This window comes from Sphaerodactylus townsendi, linkage group LG02, assembly GCF_021028975.2.
Source record: "Sphaerodactylus townsendi isolate TG3544 linkage group LG02, MPM_Stown_v2.3, whole genome shotgun sequence".
In the NCBI taxonomy this organism is placed as follows: Eukaryota; Metazoa; Chordata; class Lepidosauria; order Squamata; family Sphaerodactylidae; genus Sphaerodactylus; species Sphaerodactylus townsendi.
In genome coordinates, this window is record NC_059426.1 from 172,961,626 (window position 1) to 172,980,053 (window position 18,428).

Below are 18,428 nucleotides of genomic sequence, written 5' to 3' on the forward strand. Positions count from 1 at the left end.
CTGCACGTGTCATCCTCTGACTTCTTTGGAGGAGTCCTTCCCCTGATGCCACCTGGCAGCTCTGCTGGGGCGGTGGGGGGTGGGGGGGCAGAGGGGTGCTTTAACTTCTCACATTCCCTCCATCCCTCTGTTCCTAAGTGAACCTGAGCCATTCACTCAAACATCCTGTGCCTGGGGATCCCGCTGCGTGAAGATCATGCGACAAAGGAAAGGCAGCCGGATCAGTTTTGTCCCGAGAAATCATCTTGCTCGATGCAAATCATCTCGCTCTCACAATCCTAGAACCAGGGGGCATTCATTGAAAATGCTGTGGGGAAGAATTAGGACTAATCAAAGGAAACACTTCTTCACGCAACGTGTGATGGGTGTTTGGAATATGCTGCCACAGGAGGTGGTGATGGCCACTCACCTGGATAGCTTTAAAAAGGGGCTTGGACAGATTTATGGAGGAGAAGTCGATCTCTGGCTACCAATCTTGATCCTCTTCGATCTGAGATTGCAAATGCCTGAGCAGACCAGGTGCTCGGGAGCAGCAGCAGCAGCAGAAGGCCCTTGCTTTCACCTCCTGCACGCGAGCTCCCAAAGGCACCTGGTGGGCCACTGCGAGTAGCAGAGTGCTGGACTAGATGGACTCTGGCCTGATCCAGCAGGCTCGTTCTTATGTTCTTCTTATGTTCAAACCGGTGCATCTGTTCTGAAATACTGTACAGGAATCGTCTCTGCCCTGCCCTGCGTGCTCCGGTGATATGTGGAAACAAATATAAATATATACCTGCCCGTTGTGCCATTTCAGAGCGTGCTCTCACTTGGATCACTCTGGGTTGCGCCGGTGCCACGTTCAGCGGTGCATGCTGGCTTTGCTGCAAAACAGTTATTAAAAATTATTCTAATTTGGACATCCTTTTTTTTTTTTTAGCAAGCCACAAAGACAAACGAGGGAAGGCGGCATGCCATATAGCCTGATCCCTCCAGATCAGTGGTTCTCAACCTTCCTAATGCCGCAATGGCAGTGGCGCAGTGGCTAAGAGCAGGTGCACTCTGATCTGGAGGAACCGGGTTTGATTCCCCGCTCTGCCGCTTGAGCTGTGGAGGCTTCTCTGGGGAATTCAGATTAGCCTGGGCACTCCCACACACGCCAGCTGGGTGACCTTGGGCTAGTCACAGCTTCTCGGAGCTCTCTCAGCCCCACCTACCTCACAGGGTGTTTGTTGTGAGGGGGGAGGGCAAGGAGATTGTAAGCCCCTTTGAGTCTCCTTACAGGAGAGAAAGGGGGGATATAAATCCAAACTCTTCTTCTTGATACAGTTTCTCATGTTGTGGTGACCCCCAACCCTAACATTTATCCACTTTACAGATGGAGAACACTGATGCAGAGGGTCTCAGGTGACCCCTGTGAAAGGAAACAGACTGCAATCTGCAAAAACACAGTTATTGCTTTTTTATGCTGAAGGATCCAGCCACACTGCCAATGGCAAACACTTCTGCCTCTGTGAAGATTGCCATAGGAAACAAGAAAAAGAGTTGGATTTATATCGCTTCTTTCTTTCTTGTAAGGAGACTCAAGGTGGCTGGGGGGAGGGGGAGGGGGGAAACAATGCGGAACTCCATGGAGTAAACATTTCATTTCCAGACTCAAAAAGTTCTGAAAGGTTTGGGCGGAAAGGGCCTCTGAGTTGAGAGAAGTACTACTGGATTGAATGTAAATGAGAAACGGAACTACTGATCGGCAGTGCAGAGTTACCCTCCTTTTCCACAGAGATAGTTCCAGAGGGTGACTTTGCTGGCCTGTACTATAACCGCCAGCCTCGAGCCCAGTAGGTCCCTTTGCCAGATAAGAACATAAGAACATAAGAACAAGCCAGCTGGATCAGACCAGAGTCCATCTAGTCCAGCTCTCTGCTACTCGCAGTGGCCCACCAGGTGCCTTTGGGAGCTCACGTGCAGGAGGTGAAAGCAATGGCCTTCTGCTGCTGCTGCTGCTCCTGAGCACTTGGTCTGCTAAGGCATTTGCAATCTGAGATCAAAGAGGATCAAGATTGGGAGCCATAGATCGACTTCTCCTCCATCAATCTGTCCAAGCCCCTTTTAAAGCTATCCAGGTGAGTGGCCATCACCACCTCCTGGGGCAGCATATTCCAAACACCAATCACCCGTTGCGTGAAGAAGTGTTTCCTTTTATTAGTCCTAATTCTTCCCCCAAGATACAAGGAAGGGTTCACCCCCTTCCCCAAAATTTTGCTGATCTCTAAGGTGCTCGTGGACTTGAATCTAACTGCCCAGTCCCAAGCTGCTAGCAGCTTTTCGTGTAATGCACACAAAGCTGGCTTACACAACGGCCAGCTGTCGGGTGGTTTCGCTCGTTATTGGATGATTCCGCATGGGCTAGGTAAGATAGGTTGAGACCCTATTAAAAAGCATGGTGGGGGGGGGGGGAGTTCCCTTAGAACTCGGCCCCGAACGCTTCCAAACCCGTTTTATTGGTCAGAATCCGGGTTCAACGAAAATCGGTAAATTATCGACTCTTTCTGTAACTCGGGTTGCGAACAGCTCCTGCTGCCCTGTGTGAACTACGGCAAGCAGGAAGAAGAAGAAGAAGAAGAAGAAGAAGAAGAAGAAGCAGAAGAAGAAGAAGAAGAAGCAGAAGAAGAAGAAGAAGAGGAGGAGGAGGAAGAGGAGGAGGAGTTGGAGTTTGGATTTATATCCCCCCTTCCTCTCCTGTAGGAGACTCAAAGGGGCTGACAATCTCCTTGCCCTTTCCCCCTCACAACAAACACCCTGTGAGGTAGGTAGGGCTGAGAGAGCTCCGAAGAACTGTGACTAGCCCAAGGTCACCCAGCTGGCGTGTGTGGGAGTGCACAGGCTAATCTGAATTCCCCAGAGAAGCCTCCACAGCTCAGGCGGCAGAGCTGGGAATCAAACCCGGTTCCTCCAGATTAGATACACAAGCTCTTAACCTCCTACGCCACTGCTGCTCCTACGCCATTTTGGTGGATTCCCCAGACGCCTGCCATTACAGTGGATGCTCTAATAGGCGGAAACCGTGCCGAGCAGGTAGATGGGGAAATTTTCAGAGGGAGGGGATTCCTGAACAAACCACACTGCCTTCTGCCTCCGGGATCCCAGCTGGTCCCTGCACCCGCCGTGCAAATGGCGGCACCGGCAACTGAAAGGGGTTCCATGAGCTCATGTTGCCTGTGCGGAATCAGCCACTGTCTTTCCTGATGAGCAGCCGTTCCTGAAGCCTTCAGGCAGAAGGGGCCTCTCCCAGCCCATCCAGCCTTTTAAACTGGCATGCCAGTCCTGCGTTCGGCCACTGATCTACAGCTCCTGCTTGTTGGAAGTGAAGGACTTTACGCTGTTTCCTGCCTCAACCTACAGAGGGGGTTTTACTAGAGAGCTAGTGGCTAGATGTGGACCTAGGGATTTGACACCTTTACTCTATCATGCTGGTTCTATCCCTTTGATGTTAGACTGATACTCTCAGGGACTTCCTTCCTTCCGGCTTCTTCCTCGACCCCTTCTCCGTTCTTCTTCCTACCATGCCTAGAGAGAGGATGGATGCTCCTCGCATCCATCTCCATCCAGCTAGATTAGGATAGCATAGTGACTCTATCTACCTACCTTGCTATCCAGAATGGAGTTCACTAATAAATACTCTTTTTATTAGATTAGAAACTACAACTGACTCCGACTTTCTTTTGTGTAAGCTCGCCGCACATTGGGATCCATCACGCACACGCACGCACACGAGGTAAGGGCTTCTGCTGTGTTCTAGCCACCCGTGCCGCTCTGCTAACTACGAATAGGGATAATCTCCAACTACCAGGAGCCCTTATCCCAACACTGCTGTCCCTAGGACACAGCGCCTCCAAACCCTACAGGATGAATCCCTGGCGGAACAGTCCATCCAAGGCCTGGACCAGGAAGGAACGAAGTGTGCCGGCGGCTGCATCCTGCAAACGGCAGGTATCCGACGGAGGCAGCTTCAACTCTCGAAAGCTTATCGGCTGGAAAGACTTGCTGGTCTTTGCGGTGCTGCGGGATTCGACTTGCTTTTCTACTGTAGACCAACATAGCTGTACCCCTGAGATGAAATTCCTTCCGCCCCCCCCAAACTTCAACATGCAAGGACATTAGGACTCTGAACCCGCTCACAAAAACACAGAGACGTTTCGGTACAGGGCCAGTATCTGTTATTTATTTTAATGTATTTATTATTCGATTTATAGGCCGCCCCATCCCCGAAGGGCTCGGGGCGGCTCACAACACTGCTGTTACTCAAACAGCAATCACATAAAACTTAACCTATTAGCCAATTGAAACTAAGCAGCAATTATAACCGACAACTAAGATTGTTACCTGGGACACTTCGTCCAGTTGAGCCTCCAGCCTGCTATCTGGTTCCGCGGTGGAAGGAGTGGGGTGCTCTAACTCAGCCACGCTCATCGGCCCACGGGTGGCATCGGTGTCTCCAAGAGCTTCACCTGAAGAATTAAAACTGCACTGAAAACACTGCAGCAGTGTTCTATCTGAAGCTGGCAAGCGTGGTCTGAAAGAACCCATGGATTTGCAGCGGGGTTTGCCGTTACCCCGTTAACCTGGATCATTTGGCTGCGAGGCCCTCCCCTGCTGGACTCATTCGCGGGCTCCTCCTAAAGACAGCAGCAATTCTCTCAGCTACGAACACAGCTCCTAAGTTAAGGAAGTGGTGCTTCCTCTGTGCATTTCTCTGCTTGCGCCCTGGGGCTTTGCCGGATCACCCGTCGTGGGGATTTTGCCAAGAGACAGAGGAAGCTTTTGAAAGGGAGAACTCTTAAGTGAGTTCATTGACATCAACGAGGGTGTGACCATAAATCTCTTCATTTTGCCCTTGCAAAATAAAGAAGAAGAAGAAGAAGAGGAGGAGGAGGAGGAGGAGGAGTTTGGATTTATATCCCCCCTTTCTCTCCTGCAGGAGACTCCAAGGGGCTGACAATCTCCTTGCCCTTCCCCCCTCACAACAAACACCCTGTGAGGTAGGTGGGGCTGAGAGAGCTCTGAAAAGCTGTTACTAGCCCAAGGTCACCCAGCTGGCATGTGTGGGAGTGTACAGGCTAATTTGAATTCCCCAGAGAAGCCTCCACAGCTCAGGCGGCAGAGCTGGGAATCAAACCCGGTTCCTCCAGATTAGATACACGAGCTCTTAACCTCCTACGCCACTGCTGCTCCTAAATAAATAAACACATCTTTTTCTTTGGAAGGAAGAAACCCACCGCAACGGTTTTGAAGAGGGTCAGGGCAGAGAAAACAGAGTCTTCCCCCTCAGGCGGGCTAAGCCTGTTACATTAACGCCAGCTTCAGCTGTAGTTAAGGTTAACCAGATTTCCCTACTTAAGATTAACAACAGGATTCTTAACTGGGTTCTGAAGCTAGCTGGGAGTTCTAGTTAAGCGGAGGATCCGGTAAGCCTTCAGTGCAAATGAAGTTCTTGCTTGAGCATGGATTCAAGGAGGAGAAGCGGAAGGCAGTTCTGCGAGTAAGAGGTCAACCTCTTACATCTGCTGTCCTCAGGTGGCCAATCTCCAGGTGAGGCATGCGGTATTCCTGGAAACGCATCCAATCTCTCCAGAGATTGCTGCGGGCAGCTCCAGAGAGTGGGCCCTGTGGCATCATATTCCCAAGTTCCCTCCATACACTAAACCACAGGTGTCAAACTCACGGCCCTCCAGATGTTATGGACTACAGTTCCCATCATCCCCTGCCAGCATGATGCTGGCAGGGGATGATGGGAACTGTAGTCCATAACATCTGGAGGGCTGCGAGTTTGACACCTGTGCACTAAACCCTCCCCAGGCTCTGCCCTCAAATCTGAGAGCCAGCATGGTGTAGTGGTTAAGAGCAGGTGGACTCTAATCTGGAGAACCAGGTTTGATTCCCCACGCCTCCACCTGAGCGGCAGAGGCTTATCTGGTGAACCAGACGTGTTTCCGCACTCCTACATACCTGCTGGGTGCCCTTGGGCTAGTCACAGCTCTCTCAAAACTCTCTCCACCCCACCTATCTCAAAAGGTGTCTGTTGTGGGAAGAGGAAGGGAAAAGAACTGGTAAGCCACCTTGAGTCTCCTTACAGGAGAGAAAGGCAGGGTATAAATCCAAACTGTTCTTCTTCTAACTGGAGAAGCTGGGGATGGAACCAGGGACCTTTTGCATGCCAAGCAGAGGTTCTACCACACACCCGCGACGCCTCCCCTGTGTTTGGCTCCATCATCAGACTTGACGTGGGCAGCTTCCCATCTTTAACTGTGTGAGCGCTTCCAAGAAGCCTTCTGTGTGAGAGCCTTTTTCTTTTGAAAGGGGCACAAAAGTTCTCGCTTCAGAGCAATCGAAGGCTGCACAGCAGAGCAGCAGGCTGAGCGCAGATTCTTCCAGGAAAGTCTGAAGCTCTCGATAATTGCTTCTTAACAGATGCCACTATTTGAAGCATTTCCTTGAAATACACATATATTATACATCTTGCGGCGTATGAGGTTATGCCTCCATCAATCCGTCAACGGCTAGCCTTAAGTGCTATATGTTATTTCGGTCCTACTGCCTGCATTAGAACCCATGAGCTTAACAATTAAATAGCCCATTACCTCATGTCGGTATTTTTAAAAAATGACATATTGGCCGAGTCAGTCCTTGTGAACGTCGATGCTTGAAGCGAACCTTTCGGCTTCGCCGCCAGCGTTCACCTTGGCATATAAATGCATAAGATGTTAATTGATGCGGTGCGCCGTCTGAAGGAGGGTAGATCTCAGCACACTCAGCCTCCTGGCTGGCTTTTATTTGTAAGTCATAAATTGGGCAGACTTCATGAGCCGCCGATTTCCGCCTGACTTGCCCATTTGCTAATTCTGGCGCTGTCAACATTTCCAGCATCTGGCAACTCTTTGCCCTGTTCACCAGCTTAGTTTTTAAAAAGTTTCAGCCCAAAATTGCCATGGCCTCAGCAACTGCAATTATTAAACCATGACTTTTCCAAAGGCTGCCAGCGTGCCACGGGTTTGGGGGCGCATTACTCTGGCCCCTCCCGCACGTGCAGAATAATCCACTTTCAGTGCACTTGGCAGCTGTGCAGAATAGCCAAATCCCCTGGCAGACAATTGTGAAAGTGGATTGAAAGTGCATTATTCTGCATGTGCGGAAGGGGCCTCTGTGTTGATTTTTCCGTTTGTTTGGGTGAAATGCAGTACTTCATTTAGTGGCCTCTGTTCAGAATCTTGCTAGTACCCCATTGGGGACCGAAGAACGAAAGAAACCCAACACACCAGGGCTTTTTGGGCCTCTGCCTGGTCGAACGCTCTGTCGGACATGACCAGAGAGAGCCCTGTGGGATCCTGCTGAATTCCTCAGGGCCACCGAGACAGAGCTCTTCTGTGGTTGAGGTCAGCAGCGGCATTTCCATCTTAAGCTGCCTTCTCAAGTTCTCCGCTTTTGAATTGGCTGGGTTGTGTCGCTTCTTATTTGATATCTTTTCGTCTTGTCTCGGTCCACACAAACAAACAGTGCGGATTATTGTGGATTATTGGAAGCGATGCTGCTGCCCCCAACCCTTGGTTGCCTTGTTAGAAATAGGTTTTTTAAAACATTGTTTTAGCTGAATATTTATGGCTGTTCACTGACCTGAGTCTGTTCACAGGGAGTGTGGTGTGTAAGCCAAACGAACAAACATATTTGTTTGCATCCTTCAGCAGCTATAAAAGTGAACATTTGTGTCTGCCCAGTTAAACATTTACAAGTCTACAAAATAATCAGGGGACACAGTTAGATTTGCCAACTTTGGGTTGGGAAATTCCAAGAGGAGAAGAAGAAGAAGAGTTTGGATTTATAGGCTGCCTTTCTCTCCTGTAATGAGATTCAAGGTAGCTTTCAAGCTCCTTTCCCTTCCTCTCCCCACAACAGACACTTTGTGAGGTAGGTGGGGCTGAGAGAGTCCTGATAGAACTGTGACTAGCCCTAGATCACCCAGCAGGAATGTAGGAGTGTGGAAATACATGAAGAAGAAGAAGAAGAAGAAGAAGAAGAAGAAGAAGAAGAAGAAGAAGAAGAAGAAGAAGAAGAAGAAGAAGAAGAAGAAGAAGAAGAAGAAGAAGAAGAAGAAGAAGAAGAAGAAGAAGAAGAAGAAGAAGAAGAATTTGGATTTATATCCCTCCTTCCTCTCCTGCAGGAGACTCAAAGGGGCTCACAATCTCCTTGCCCTTCCCCCCTCACAACAAACATCTGTGAGGTAGGTGGGGCTGAGAGAGCTCCAAGAAGCTGTGACTAGCCCAAGGTCACCCAGCTGGTGTGTGTGGGAGTGTACAGGCTAATCTGAATCCCCCAGATAAGCCTCCACAGCTCAGGCGGCAGAGCTGGGAATCAAACCCGGTTCCTCCAGATTAGATAAACAAGCTCTTAACCTCCTACACCACTGCTGCTCACAGAGTCCACCTGTTCTTAACCACTACACCATGCTGGCTCTCAGGTGGAAGATCTCTGCTGGAGGCCATGGAGAGCAATAGACAATGCTGACCTTGGTGGGCCAGTGTTTGAAAACAATCAACAGTCAGCCAAGCAGTAACTGGTAATAGTTAACAGTAGACCATTTAATATCATTAAAAGCTGGGCAAATACCGAGAGAGCAAGGAATTTAAGGGGGGGGAAAGCCCATTTGGCTCAGAGTACAGCACCACAAGGCAAGGAAGGGTTTTGTAAGCTCACACCTGCAGCTCTGTTGAACCGACCCAGCGAAGGTGCCTGCCGAAGCGGCGGCTCAGAAGGCCGATTCATGTAAACAGAACGTCCCATCAGGATACTCTCTGCAGCTCTGCTCAGCCGTGGCCTCTGGCCCTCGCTAAGTTCCCCGGCACTGTGGTCGGTGTCCTAAATTGAACAGAGAGAAAGAAAGGGACAGGAACGAAGCATGGGTAGCAGTGGAGGACAGAGTCATACACACCTGGCCCTTCTAGTCATTTGTCACGCATGACACACTTTGGAAGCCTAAGACCTTTGGTTCTAGGTCCAGTGTCACCCGAACCACACCCACACCGCTTCACAATTTAGAAACACAGATAACAGCACAAATAACAGCAAGTTAGATGGGAAAGTGAATGGATGTGAAAGTTTCACCTTGAATGATTATCCCAATTATGACTGACAGAATGAAAGTGATCTGAAGAAGATTGTTTCAAAAACGGCTAAAATAGCGCAATCCGTTCATTCTAAGCATCCGGATTGGACGTAGACCAGTCCGTCTATCATTCAGATGTAAAGTAACTCAGCGTTATAAAAAATGAATTGGACGTATCGTAAATGAAGCGCACTGAAGCCCGTACGAGGTCTCTAAGAACAATATGCTCTGTCCCATTGAGAATTATGCATACAGAATCTCGTCACAATTACAGATTTAAGAGGACATCATTCAGACGTATCGGAGGCATTATAAGTGAATGCTGCAATTGGAACCATTGTAAGCTGTATCGTGAATTTTGCACAGTTTGTGTTGCACTGAACTTCACTGTTTATGTACTTTATTGTTGTTTGTTATGCACAAATATATAAGCGGTTGATGCAACGCGTCTTTGTATTGTAGTTGATATTAACATTGCATCTAGAGAGTGATTGATACTTTGTAGCAGGAACATCACCACGCACAATCGGCTTTAGATTCCCAGGTCAGTAACAATGCAAAACAAATATGTTACAGAAGGGAAACATCCATAATTTCTAAAGCAGAGGTCCCCGACTTTTCTGAGCTTTTTGGGCAACTTTGGCTTTCTAACCCAAAGTAGTTGGGTGCAATCAGAAAATGGCCATCATGGGAGGTGGAGTCAACCACAAAATGGCTACCACGAGAGGCCAAGTCACACACAAAGGATGACCAAAGGCAGGGGACAAGAGACGCCATTTAAAAAAATACTCTAGAAAAGAGGAGTGTGAGAGAGGCCCTGGCCCCTGCCTGGTGGAACACTCTTCCTCCAGCTGTCTGGGCCCTGCGGGACCTTGGTGAGTTCCGCAGGGCCTGTAAGACGGAGCTATTCCACCGGGCCTTTGGGGGAGCTGGCCGCAATTCTACCGCCCCCACTGAAAACTGAGGCTGCCTGTTTTCTCCATCCTGGTTGGGCCCTGATTCCATCTTGGGCCCCGCCTACTCCCTCCCCTCTTTTGCCTTTAAGATCGGGCGCCTGTTTTTAAACAATCTTGTTTTAATTTTTACTCATATTCATTACTAGTAACTGCTGCTTTTAATGGGTTTTAATGGGTTTAAGTTTGTGTTGTGTTGATTTTCTGTTCTAGTGAACAGCCACATTGTGAGCCACCTCGAGCCCTTCGAAGTGAGGCGGCCTATAAATGCAATAAATAAATAAATAAACCCAATGCTTTGCCCTGGTGTTAACTACCACCGAAATAACACTTTTTTTGCATAGCCAATCAGATCTCCAGAAGCTTCTGATGGGAAGAAGCCCCATTTGGCTCCACCCACTTTCTAAAAATACTCAGTGGGCACCTTAAAAGATGTCAGTCAGTATCACGGTGCTCACGGGCACCACGTTGGGGAACACCGCGCTAAGGGAAATGGGGCCCCCTGCCTTTTCTTCTAGACCAGCAGGGAAAGATAGGAGCTCCATCCTGGTCTATAAGGCTACAAATTAAGAACCACTATGAAAAAATTTCCACTGGAAGGAAATAGAAGAAGCTGCAGTTTCCAGCAGAAGAGGAAAATATCCATGGTTCAGAATTTCAGCCAATGTATGGCAACATCAGCATGGCAGGGGAAACATGGTGTGCTAAGCTGCTCTTTCTTACTGCACAGCTCCTTAAAACAAAAGGATATGTTGTCTTGCTGTGGACAACACACAGAAAAAGTTAGCTTTTGATTTCTGCACGTCAAAATGAAGAAGTCAGATACCTCGGAATGACAGACGTCTTCTTGGGAAGCCAGCGGCGCTTGGTGTTTTGACAAGAGGGAAAGGACTGGATCTCGGTGATATCCTTTATGGGGTCTGAGTAGCACCTGCCCTTCGCTGGGAGGATCGTAATCCTAAAAGGATACAGAAAGAAAGAGCACCGTATGTTACTAGGGTTAACGATTCTAAGCCCCGGATTCTTGAAATGAGACAGGAGCAGATTCAAGACCCAAAAAGCTTTGTAACAAGGGGAACTAAAACACTTTCATCTTCAGAGAGAGGGATGGCCTTGATATATTGCGTGAGCTTTTGGCAAAGAGGCGGATGTTTAACTGCAACGGACTTATGGTGACGCCTCGTGGGGTTTTCAAAGCAAGAGAGCCACCAAGGTCCGATTTCCCTCCTGTTCTTCTAGAAGAGACCACGAGCAAGAAAGGGAAAGAGAGCCAGCGTGGCATGGTGGTTAAGAGCAGTGGACTCTAATCTGAGAGAACCAGGTTTGATTCCCCACTCCTCCAAATAAATGAGCGGTGGACTCTAATCTGGTGAAGTGGATGTGTTTCCCTGTTCCTCCACGTGAAGCCTGCTGGGTGGCCTTGGGCTTAGTCACAGTTCTCTCAGAACTCTCTCAGCCCCACCTGCCTCACAAGGTGTCTGGAGAGAGGAAGGAGTTTGTAAGCCGCTGTCAGACTTCTCACGGTTGAGAAAAGCAGAATATAAATCCAGCTCTTTTTCTTCTTGAAGAAACAGGATGCTTGCTTCCATTTCTAATGAAGACTTTCATGAACACATGAAGCCGTCTTATGCAGGAACAGACCCTCAAGACTGGCAGCCGCTCTCCAGGGTCTCAGGCAGAGGTTTTTCATATCACCTCCTACCTGGTCCTTTCTCAAAAAGGATATCGAGGAGATAGAAAAAGTGCAGAGAAGGGCAACAAGGATGATTGAGGGACTGGAGCACCTTCCTTATGAGGAGAGGCTGCAGCGTTTGGGACTCTTTAGTTTGGAGAGGAGACGGCTGAGGGGGGATATGATTGAAGTCTATACAATTATGCATGGGGTAGAAAATGTTGACACAGAGACATTTTTCTCTCTTTCTCACAATACTAGAACCAGGGGGCCTACATTGAAAATGCTGGGGGGAAGAATTAGGACTAATAAAAGGAAACACTTCTTCACACAACGTGTGATTGGTGTTTGGAATATGCTGCCACAGGAGGTGGTGATGGCCACTATCCTGGATAGCTTTAAAAAGGGGGCTTGGACAGATTTATGGAGGAGAAGTCGATTTATGGCTACCTATCTTGATCCTCTTTGATCTGAGATTGCAAATGCCTTAACAGACCAGGTGATCGGGAGCAACAGCCACAGAAGGCCATTGCGTTTACATCCTGCATGTGAGCTCCCAAAGGCACCTGGTGGGCCACAGCGAGTAGCAGAGAGCTGGACTAGATGGACTCTGGTCTGATCCAGCTGGCCTGTTCTTATGTTCTTATGTTCTAACTGGAAATGACTGGGATTGAACCTGGAACCTTCTGCATGGCAAGCAGATACTCTACCATTGTGCCGCAGCCCCTCCAAGCCTTTCTGGACAGATGACCAGGAAGGCTGGAGAATGAATGAATGAATGAATGAATGAATGGATGGATGGATGGATGAATGGATGGATGGATGGATGGATGGATGGATGGATGGATGGATGGATGGATGGATGGATGGATGGATGGATGGATGGATGGATGGATGGATGGATGGATGGATGGATGGATGGATGGATGGATGGATGGATGGATGAAGGCTTCCTCAAGATCCTCACTATGCCATGGAGGGAAACACAGCTTACCATGACGTGCCCCTGAAGATGCCAGCCATAGTGGGTAAAAAGTTATTTCATTTATTTGTTTGTTTGATTTTTACCCCGCCCATCCCCAAGGGGCTCAGGGCAGCAATACAACATTATGAAACAGCACTACATTTAAATCAGTATAAATATCCTAAAACGCTAAGAAACAACACAGTATGAAACAGCTTAACAGCCAAGATGTCGACTTAAAAAAACTAATTTAATTCAGTTCCCAGGAAGCCAGTAGAGTAGATGTCAGCCCAGCTGACCTGCAGAAAAAGTCTGAAGAAGAGAAGATAAGAGTTTGGATTGATATCCCCCCTTTCTCTCCTGCAGGAGACTCAAAGGGGCTCACAATCTCCTTGCCCTTCCCCCCTCACAACAAACACCCTGTGAGGTAGGTGGGGCTGAGAGAGCTCCGAGAAGCTGTGACTAGCCCAAGGTCACCCAGCTGGCGTGTGTGGGAGTGCACAGGCTAATCTGAATTCCCCAGATAAGCCTCCATAGCTCAGGCGGCAGAGCTGGGAATCAAACCCGGTTCCTCCAGATTAGAATGCACCTGCTCTTAACCACTACGCCACTGCTGCTCCTGGTGGAATAGCTCCGTCTTCCAGGCCCTGCGGAAACAACTCAAGTCCCGCAGGGTCCTGATCTCATTCGGGAGCATATTCCACCAGGTAGGGGCCAGGACCGAGAAGGCCCCGGCCCTTGTCCAGGCCAGCCAGATATTTTTCGGACCAGGGATCACCAGAAGGTTCTCCTCTGAGGAGCGGAGGGACCTAATTGGTTGGGAGCAAAAACTAACGGACTGTAGCCACACAGCCCAGAAAACCCACAACAGCCAAATCCTCGAGATCCTTTGCTTCCTAAATCATATTGGGACTGCTGTTGATTCAGCTCCTCTGCTGCATCAAGAAACAGCTACCTTTTATCACCAGGGGGCATTCATTGAAAATGCTGGGGGGAAGAATTGGGACTAATAAAAGGAAACACTTCTTCACGCAACGTGTGATTGGTGTTTGGAATATGCTGCCACAGGAGGTGGTGATGGCCACTCACCTGGATAGCTTTAAAAGGGGCTTGGACAGCTTTATGGAGGAGAAGTTGATTTATGGCTACCAATCTTGATCCTCCTTGATCTCAGATTGCAAATGCCTTAGCAGACCAGGTGCTCAAGAGCAGCAGCAGGAAAAGGCCGCTGCTTTCACATCCTGCACGTGAGCTCCCAAAGGCACCTGGTGGGCCACTGCAAGTAGCAGAGTGCTGGACTAGATGGACTCTGGTCTGATCCAGCAGGCTAGTTCTTATGTTCTTACCAGAGCCTCCCACTTGCAATGCACAGCCTTGGGCTCAATGATTTGCCTACCATTTCATGGGCGTCATGAAGTGTGCTGGCCATGCTGTCGCTGAGGTTCGGCAGAGAGAGCCCTTCCTCTGCTAACCCTGGAAGGGAAAAGAGGAAAACAGTTATCCATGTATACGGCTGACTCTTTATTGCATCAGAAGCAGGCAATCGGCTGAGTATTACAGATCAAGCAGAAGAAACGCCCAGTGTTTTGTCTGCTCGGGTTATAGACTGTTTTGACTCAGTTGGATACTGGACTGGATCCCAAACCTGTGCACGGGATCGTTGCCTATCCAGGTTGCTTAAAACCTCAAAAGGTCTACAACAGTGAGACTACTGGTTTGACAGAGAGTGCCTGGAGAACAGTAGCCAAATTTGCTCCTTATATCAGAACTTTAGGGCTTCTGGAGACCAGGAACTCCTTGTCCTACGAATAAATTGTAGGAACAACTTTCGCCAGTTAATTAGGAAGAATCAAATGGAATATATCAATACTCAACAGGAACAACTTCATTCCGCAGTAACTTCCAACAACTCCAAGCTACCTGGGCTGTCCTGAACAATTTTAATTGAAGCAAGCCTCCTACCCCTACCTGTAATGCTGGCTCAGTTGAATCTCTGGCCCACCAATAATTACACTGTCCCCGATTTAAGAAAATCAGATCCAAGTATGTGAATCTTACTCCTTTACACTCACTTGATCTCCCCGATTTATTTAGATTACACTACTTGCTGGACAATCCCGATCCTTCCTTCTGTATGATAGTGGCAGGCTTTCTCCTGGAAATTATTAAATGCCTGTAGATTTCCTTTTACTCAACATTTTATTTCCAGTTTTGTATCTAGAAGAAGAAGAGTTTGGATTTATATTCCCCCCTTTCTCTCCTGCAGGAGACTCAAAGGGGCTTACAATCTCCTTGCTCTTCCCCCCTCACAACAAACACCCTGTGAGGGAGGTGGGGCTGAGAGAGCTCCAAGAAGCTGTGACTAGCCCAAGGTCACCCAGCTGGCGTGTGTGGGAGTGCACAGGCTAATCTGAATTCCCCAGATAAGCCTCCACAGATCAGGCGGCAGAGCTGGGAATCAAACCCGGTTCCTCCAGATTAGATACACGAGCTCTTAACCTCCTACGCCACTGCTGCTCCTATATTTTTTATCAGTTTTTACTATTGCTGTATTTATTTTTATTGCTCTTTATGCCAATGAAGGCTTGCTTGCTTGCTTGCTTACAACAGTGAACCCTGAGGAACTACCATAAATCGGACACTAATTCACGGCACCTCCTCTCAGCCACCCAAAGAGGCGGTTATTCATTTGTTCCTTGAAAAACCATCCCTACAAAAAAATGATAATAATTGGGCCAATTGCCGCCCAGTCTCTAACCTGCCCTTTCCGGGCAAAATGATAGAAAAAGAATGGCAGACCAACTCCAGGACTTCTTGGATATCTAATCTGACCTATAACCTTTCCAGTCCGGCTGCAGGACAGATTATAGAACAGAAACGGCTCCTGCTAGTTTTAGTTGATGACCGCTGTCCAAGTGTAACGAAGGCTGGGCCTCTTTGTAGCTCCTGCTGGATTCATCTGCAGCCTCTCGTACAGTTGATCACGCTATCCTGTTGAGGTGTTCTGAATAGGTATCCAAGGGTGACTGAACTGGCTGTCATTGGAGCAGGGGGAACAGTCTTGGGAGACTTCACAGGGAACAATGCCATAAAGGCCACCCTCCAAAGCAGACTTTTTTTTTTTTCTAGGGGAACTGATCCCTGTCATCTGGGGGAAAGGTATAAGATCTCCACTGAATAATACCAACCCTGAGATTGTGGCAAACTTTCTCCTTGAAATAATTGAATGCAAATAATCCAGGAATGGGTCTAAGCAAGTTTAGAGCAGGGGTCTGCAACCCGTGGCTCTTTCGTCCTTGCACTGCGGCTCCAAATGGCTTGGGTCCTCTCAACCTCCTTCGGAGAGTCACCCTAAGGGTTAATGGGAAAGAGTCCCCCCAAAAAGGGCCCCAAAGAAGGGAACTTTTGCCTGCATGAGAATATATACAGTGTTATTTTCATTTTAGATGTCAAAAAGTATTTGCAGCTCTAAGTGTTTTATTTTCTGTGGACAACGGGTCCAAATGGCTCTTTGGGTGTTAAAGGTTGCTGACCCCTGGTTGAGAGCATAAGCAATTAACTTCTCTCTTCCTTATTACGCCACCTTACTTTAATATTTTATTCCTATACTACAATATATAAACCTTGGAATTTAGCATGTCTCTGTAGCAGCTTCTGAAATGTTTATCTGCGGTATTAATTTTAGATTTAATATGTGTCTTAATTTCTGTCTCTTGCTAATAGTAATCATAACAAACATGGCCAGCATGATGCAGACAGAATTTGCTTGTTGTTGGGAGGTTCGGGCTCAGTGGAATGTGAATTGGCGGCCTTCTTTTTGTTGAAGATGTGAACACGGAGTGATGTGTCTTGCGGGTTCGTATTGGATGTGTTTTGCTGTATTGGTTGGTTTTGTAGCTGCGGTGTTCTTTTAACATGCCAAGAAAGGCTTTCTGTTCTGTTCTATAAGATCTCCAGTCAGAACCTGGAAGTTGGCAACCCTATAGAGGGTTTTTTTTTTAAGATGTGACTTCCTTTGCAATCTAAGGTGACACAGCCCAGAATTCTACAACCTCCCATCAGTGAGTCTACGCTGGTTCAGATTTGATTTAGCACCACCCAGGCTCCTTGACACAGGCCCCCTGTGGCCACCAGTGGCCTTCCACGAGAACGACTACTGGTAAATTAACGGGCCGGCCCACCCCTGGGAGCGAGCTCACCTCTCATGGCTACCATCTGGCCATAGCTAAAGAGGACTTCTCCTTCTGAGATCGGTCTGTCCGCCGTCTCCGTCTCCGTGACAGACAGACTGCTCTCCTCCGGGGACGAGCCCGAACTAAGAGAACGTCCTGGAGAGGATGGAATCGGGGGTTCCTGAAGAAGCGGCTCAGGGGGCCGAACGGGCTCCGGAAAAGGCAGCAGCACCAAATTCTCTGGCTCCTCATCTTTAGCCACGGACATTATGCTAAAGGTGACAAAAAGATAAAGCTTGTTGTCAAACACTCATAACAATAGTATTTGTTTTTTCTTCAATTATTCTCACGAAACCTGAAGTCTTTTATTATCAAAATTATTACATCTCTTGTGAAAGTTCAAATGTTACAGCACAGTGCACAACTCCACTCGAGGGCGGTGCTGCAGCCCCCTCCCGCCCCCCCCTCCTGCTGGCTCCTCCCCAGCATCTTGCACAGGCGGAAGTGCTTCAGGTTTGCCTGCTGGCCCTCCGAAATCTCCCGCAGCCGTTCACTTCACGAGACACGCTTCGGCATCACTGAAAGGGAGGCTGCACAGCCCGGTGAAGTTGTCACCCGCCTGCTCCGTGAAGCGGAGGGGGGATGGTGTCTGCGGCCTGCCCAGTGCTGCTGCCTCTCGCGCTGCGGGAGGCAGCAGCACTGGGCAGAGAAACCCCCTCTAACCAACAGAACAGGGAGCCGCCTGCTCCGTGGGGCAGAGCAGGGATGGCAGCTACGGGGATGGCGGGGGGGATGGTGGCTGCTCTGGAAGGACATGCCCATTTTGCCTGGCATCTTATGATGCAGGCAAAATGTCAGGAGGCAATGGTACTGGAACACGGCCATACAACCAGGAAAACCCACAACACCCTTGTTTTTATTATCTTTATTGTATTTTTCAGTTGGAGTGTACTGCTTTCCCGTTTGTAAAAAACGGTGCGTTTTGGAAGCCCTTTGGGATCCTCCAAATAAGAAGTGACTCCCCAAAGAAATAAAAAAACACCAAGCGCACGGCAATGACTCACACTGCTCTGGGGCGGTAGCCCCCTTCTTCGCTCAGCGGGCTGGGCTTCTCTTCCTCCAAAGGCAGCTCGGCATCCCCCCACGCATTTGGCAGCTGGCGGATCCCCGTCACTTCTCTGTTGGGGATGCGCTCAGACAAGGGAGGGCTTGGCGTGACCACTCCAGGCGGAGTCGCCACTGGGGTAGCGACAGGCGTGTGAACTGGGCTGATAGATGCCGCCTCTGGTTCTACATGCATTCAAAAAGAGAAGGAGGAAGGGAATTCCATTTCAGGTCCTTGTCTGGTTCAAAATGCGACACCCTACAGAAAGCCAGCTGCTGGAGCAGGATTTAGTAAGACGGAGGGTGGTAGGCTCCGTGCTCACTTCTCCAGGTCAGGGCTCCCCAATGTGTTGCCTGAGGGCAAAATGGCGCCCACCAACACCTTTCCTGATTACCACCAAGTGTTTTTAGATAGCGGGCAGGGTTTCTCATT

At 48.8% G+C, this 18,428-nt stretch overlaps 1 protein-coding gene across 1 annotated transcript in view; it reads right to left on the reverse strand.

Moving 5' to 3' along the window:
• The window catches only part of KIAA0586 (KIAA0586 ortholog), a 131,240-nt gene that overhangs the window by 46,081 nt on the left and 66,731 nt on the right, over positions 1 to 18,428 (reverse strand). Inside the window, exons 27-33 of the mRNA XM_048484666.1 lie at positions 17,956 to 18,181; positions 16,919 to 17,163; positions 14,116 to 14,192; positions 10,910 to 11,041; positions 8,724 to 8,883; positions 4,360 to 4,484; positions 773 to 860 (exon numbers count right to left, since the gene is read on the reverse strand). Of these exons, the coding sequence (XP_048340623.1) occupies positions 773 to 860; positions 4,360 to 4,484; positions 8,724 to 8,883; positions 10,910 to 11,041; positions 14,116 to 14,192; positions 16,919 to 17,163; positions 17,956 to 18,181 (1,053 nt within the window). The remainder of the gene's footprint in view (positions 1 to 772; positions 861 to 4,359; positions 4,485 to 8,723; positions 8,884 to 10,909; positions 11,042 to 14,115; positions 14,193 to 16,918; positions 17,164 to 17,955; positions 18,182 to 18,428) is intronic.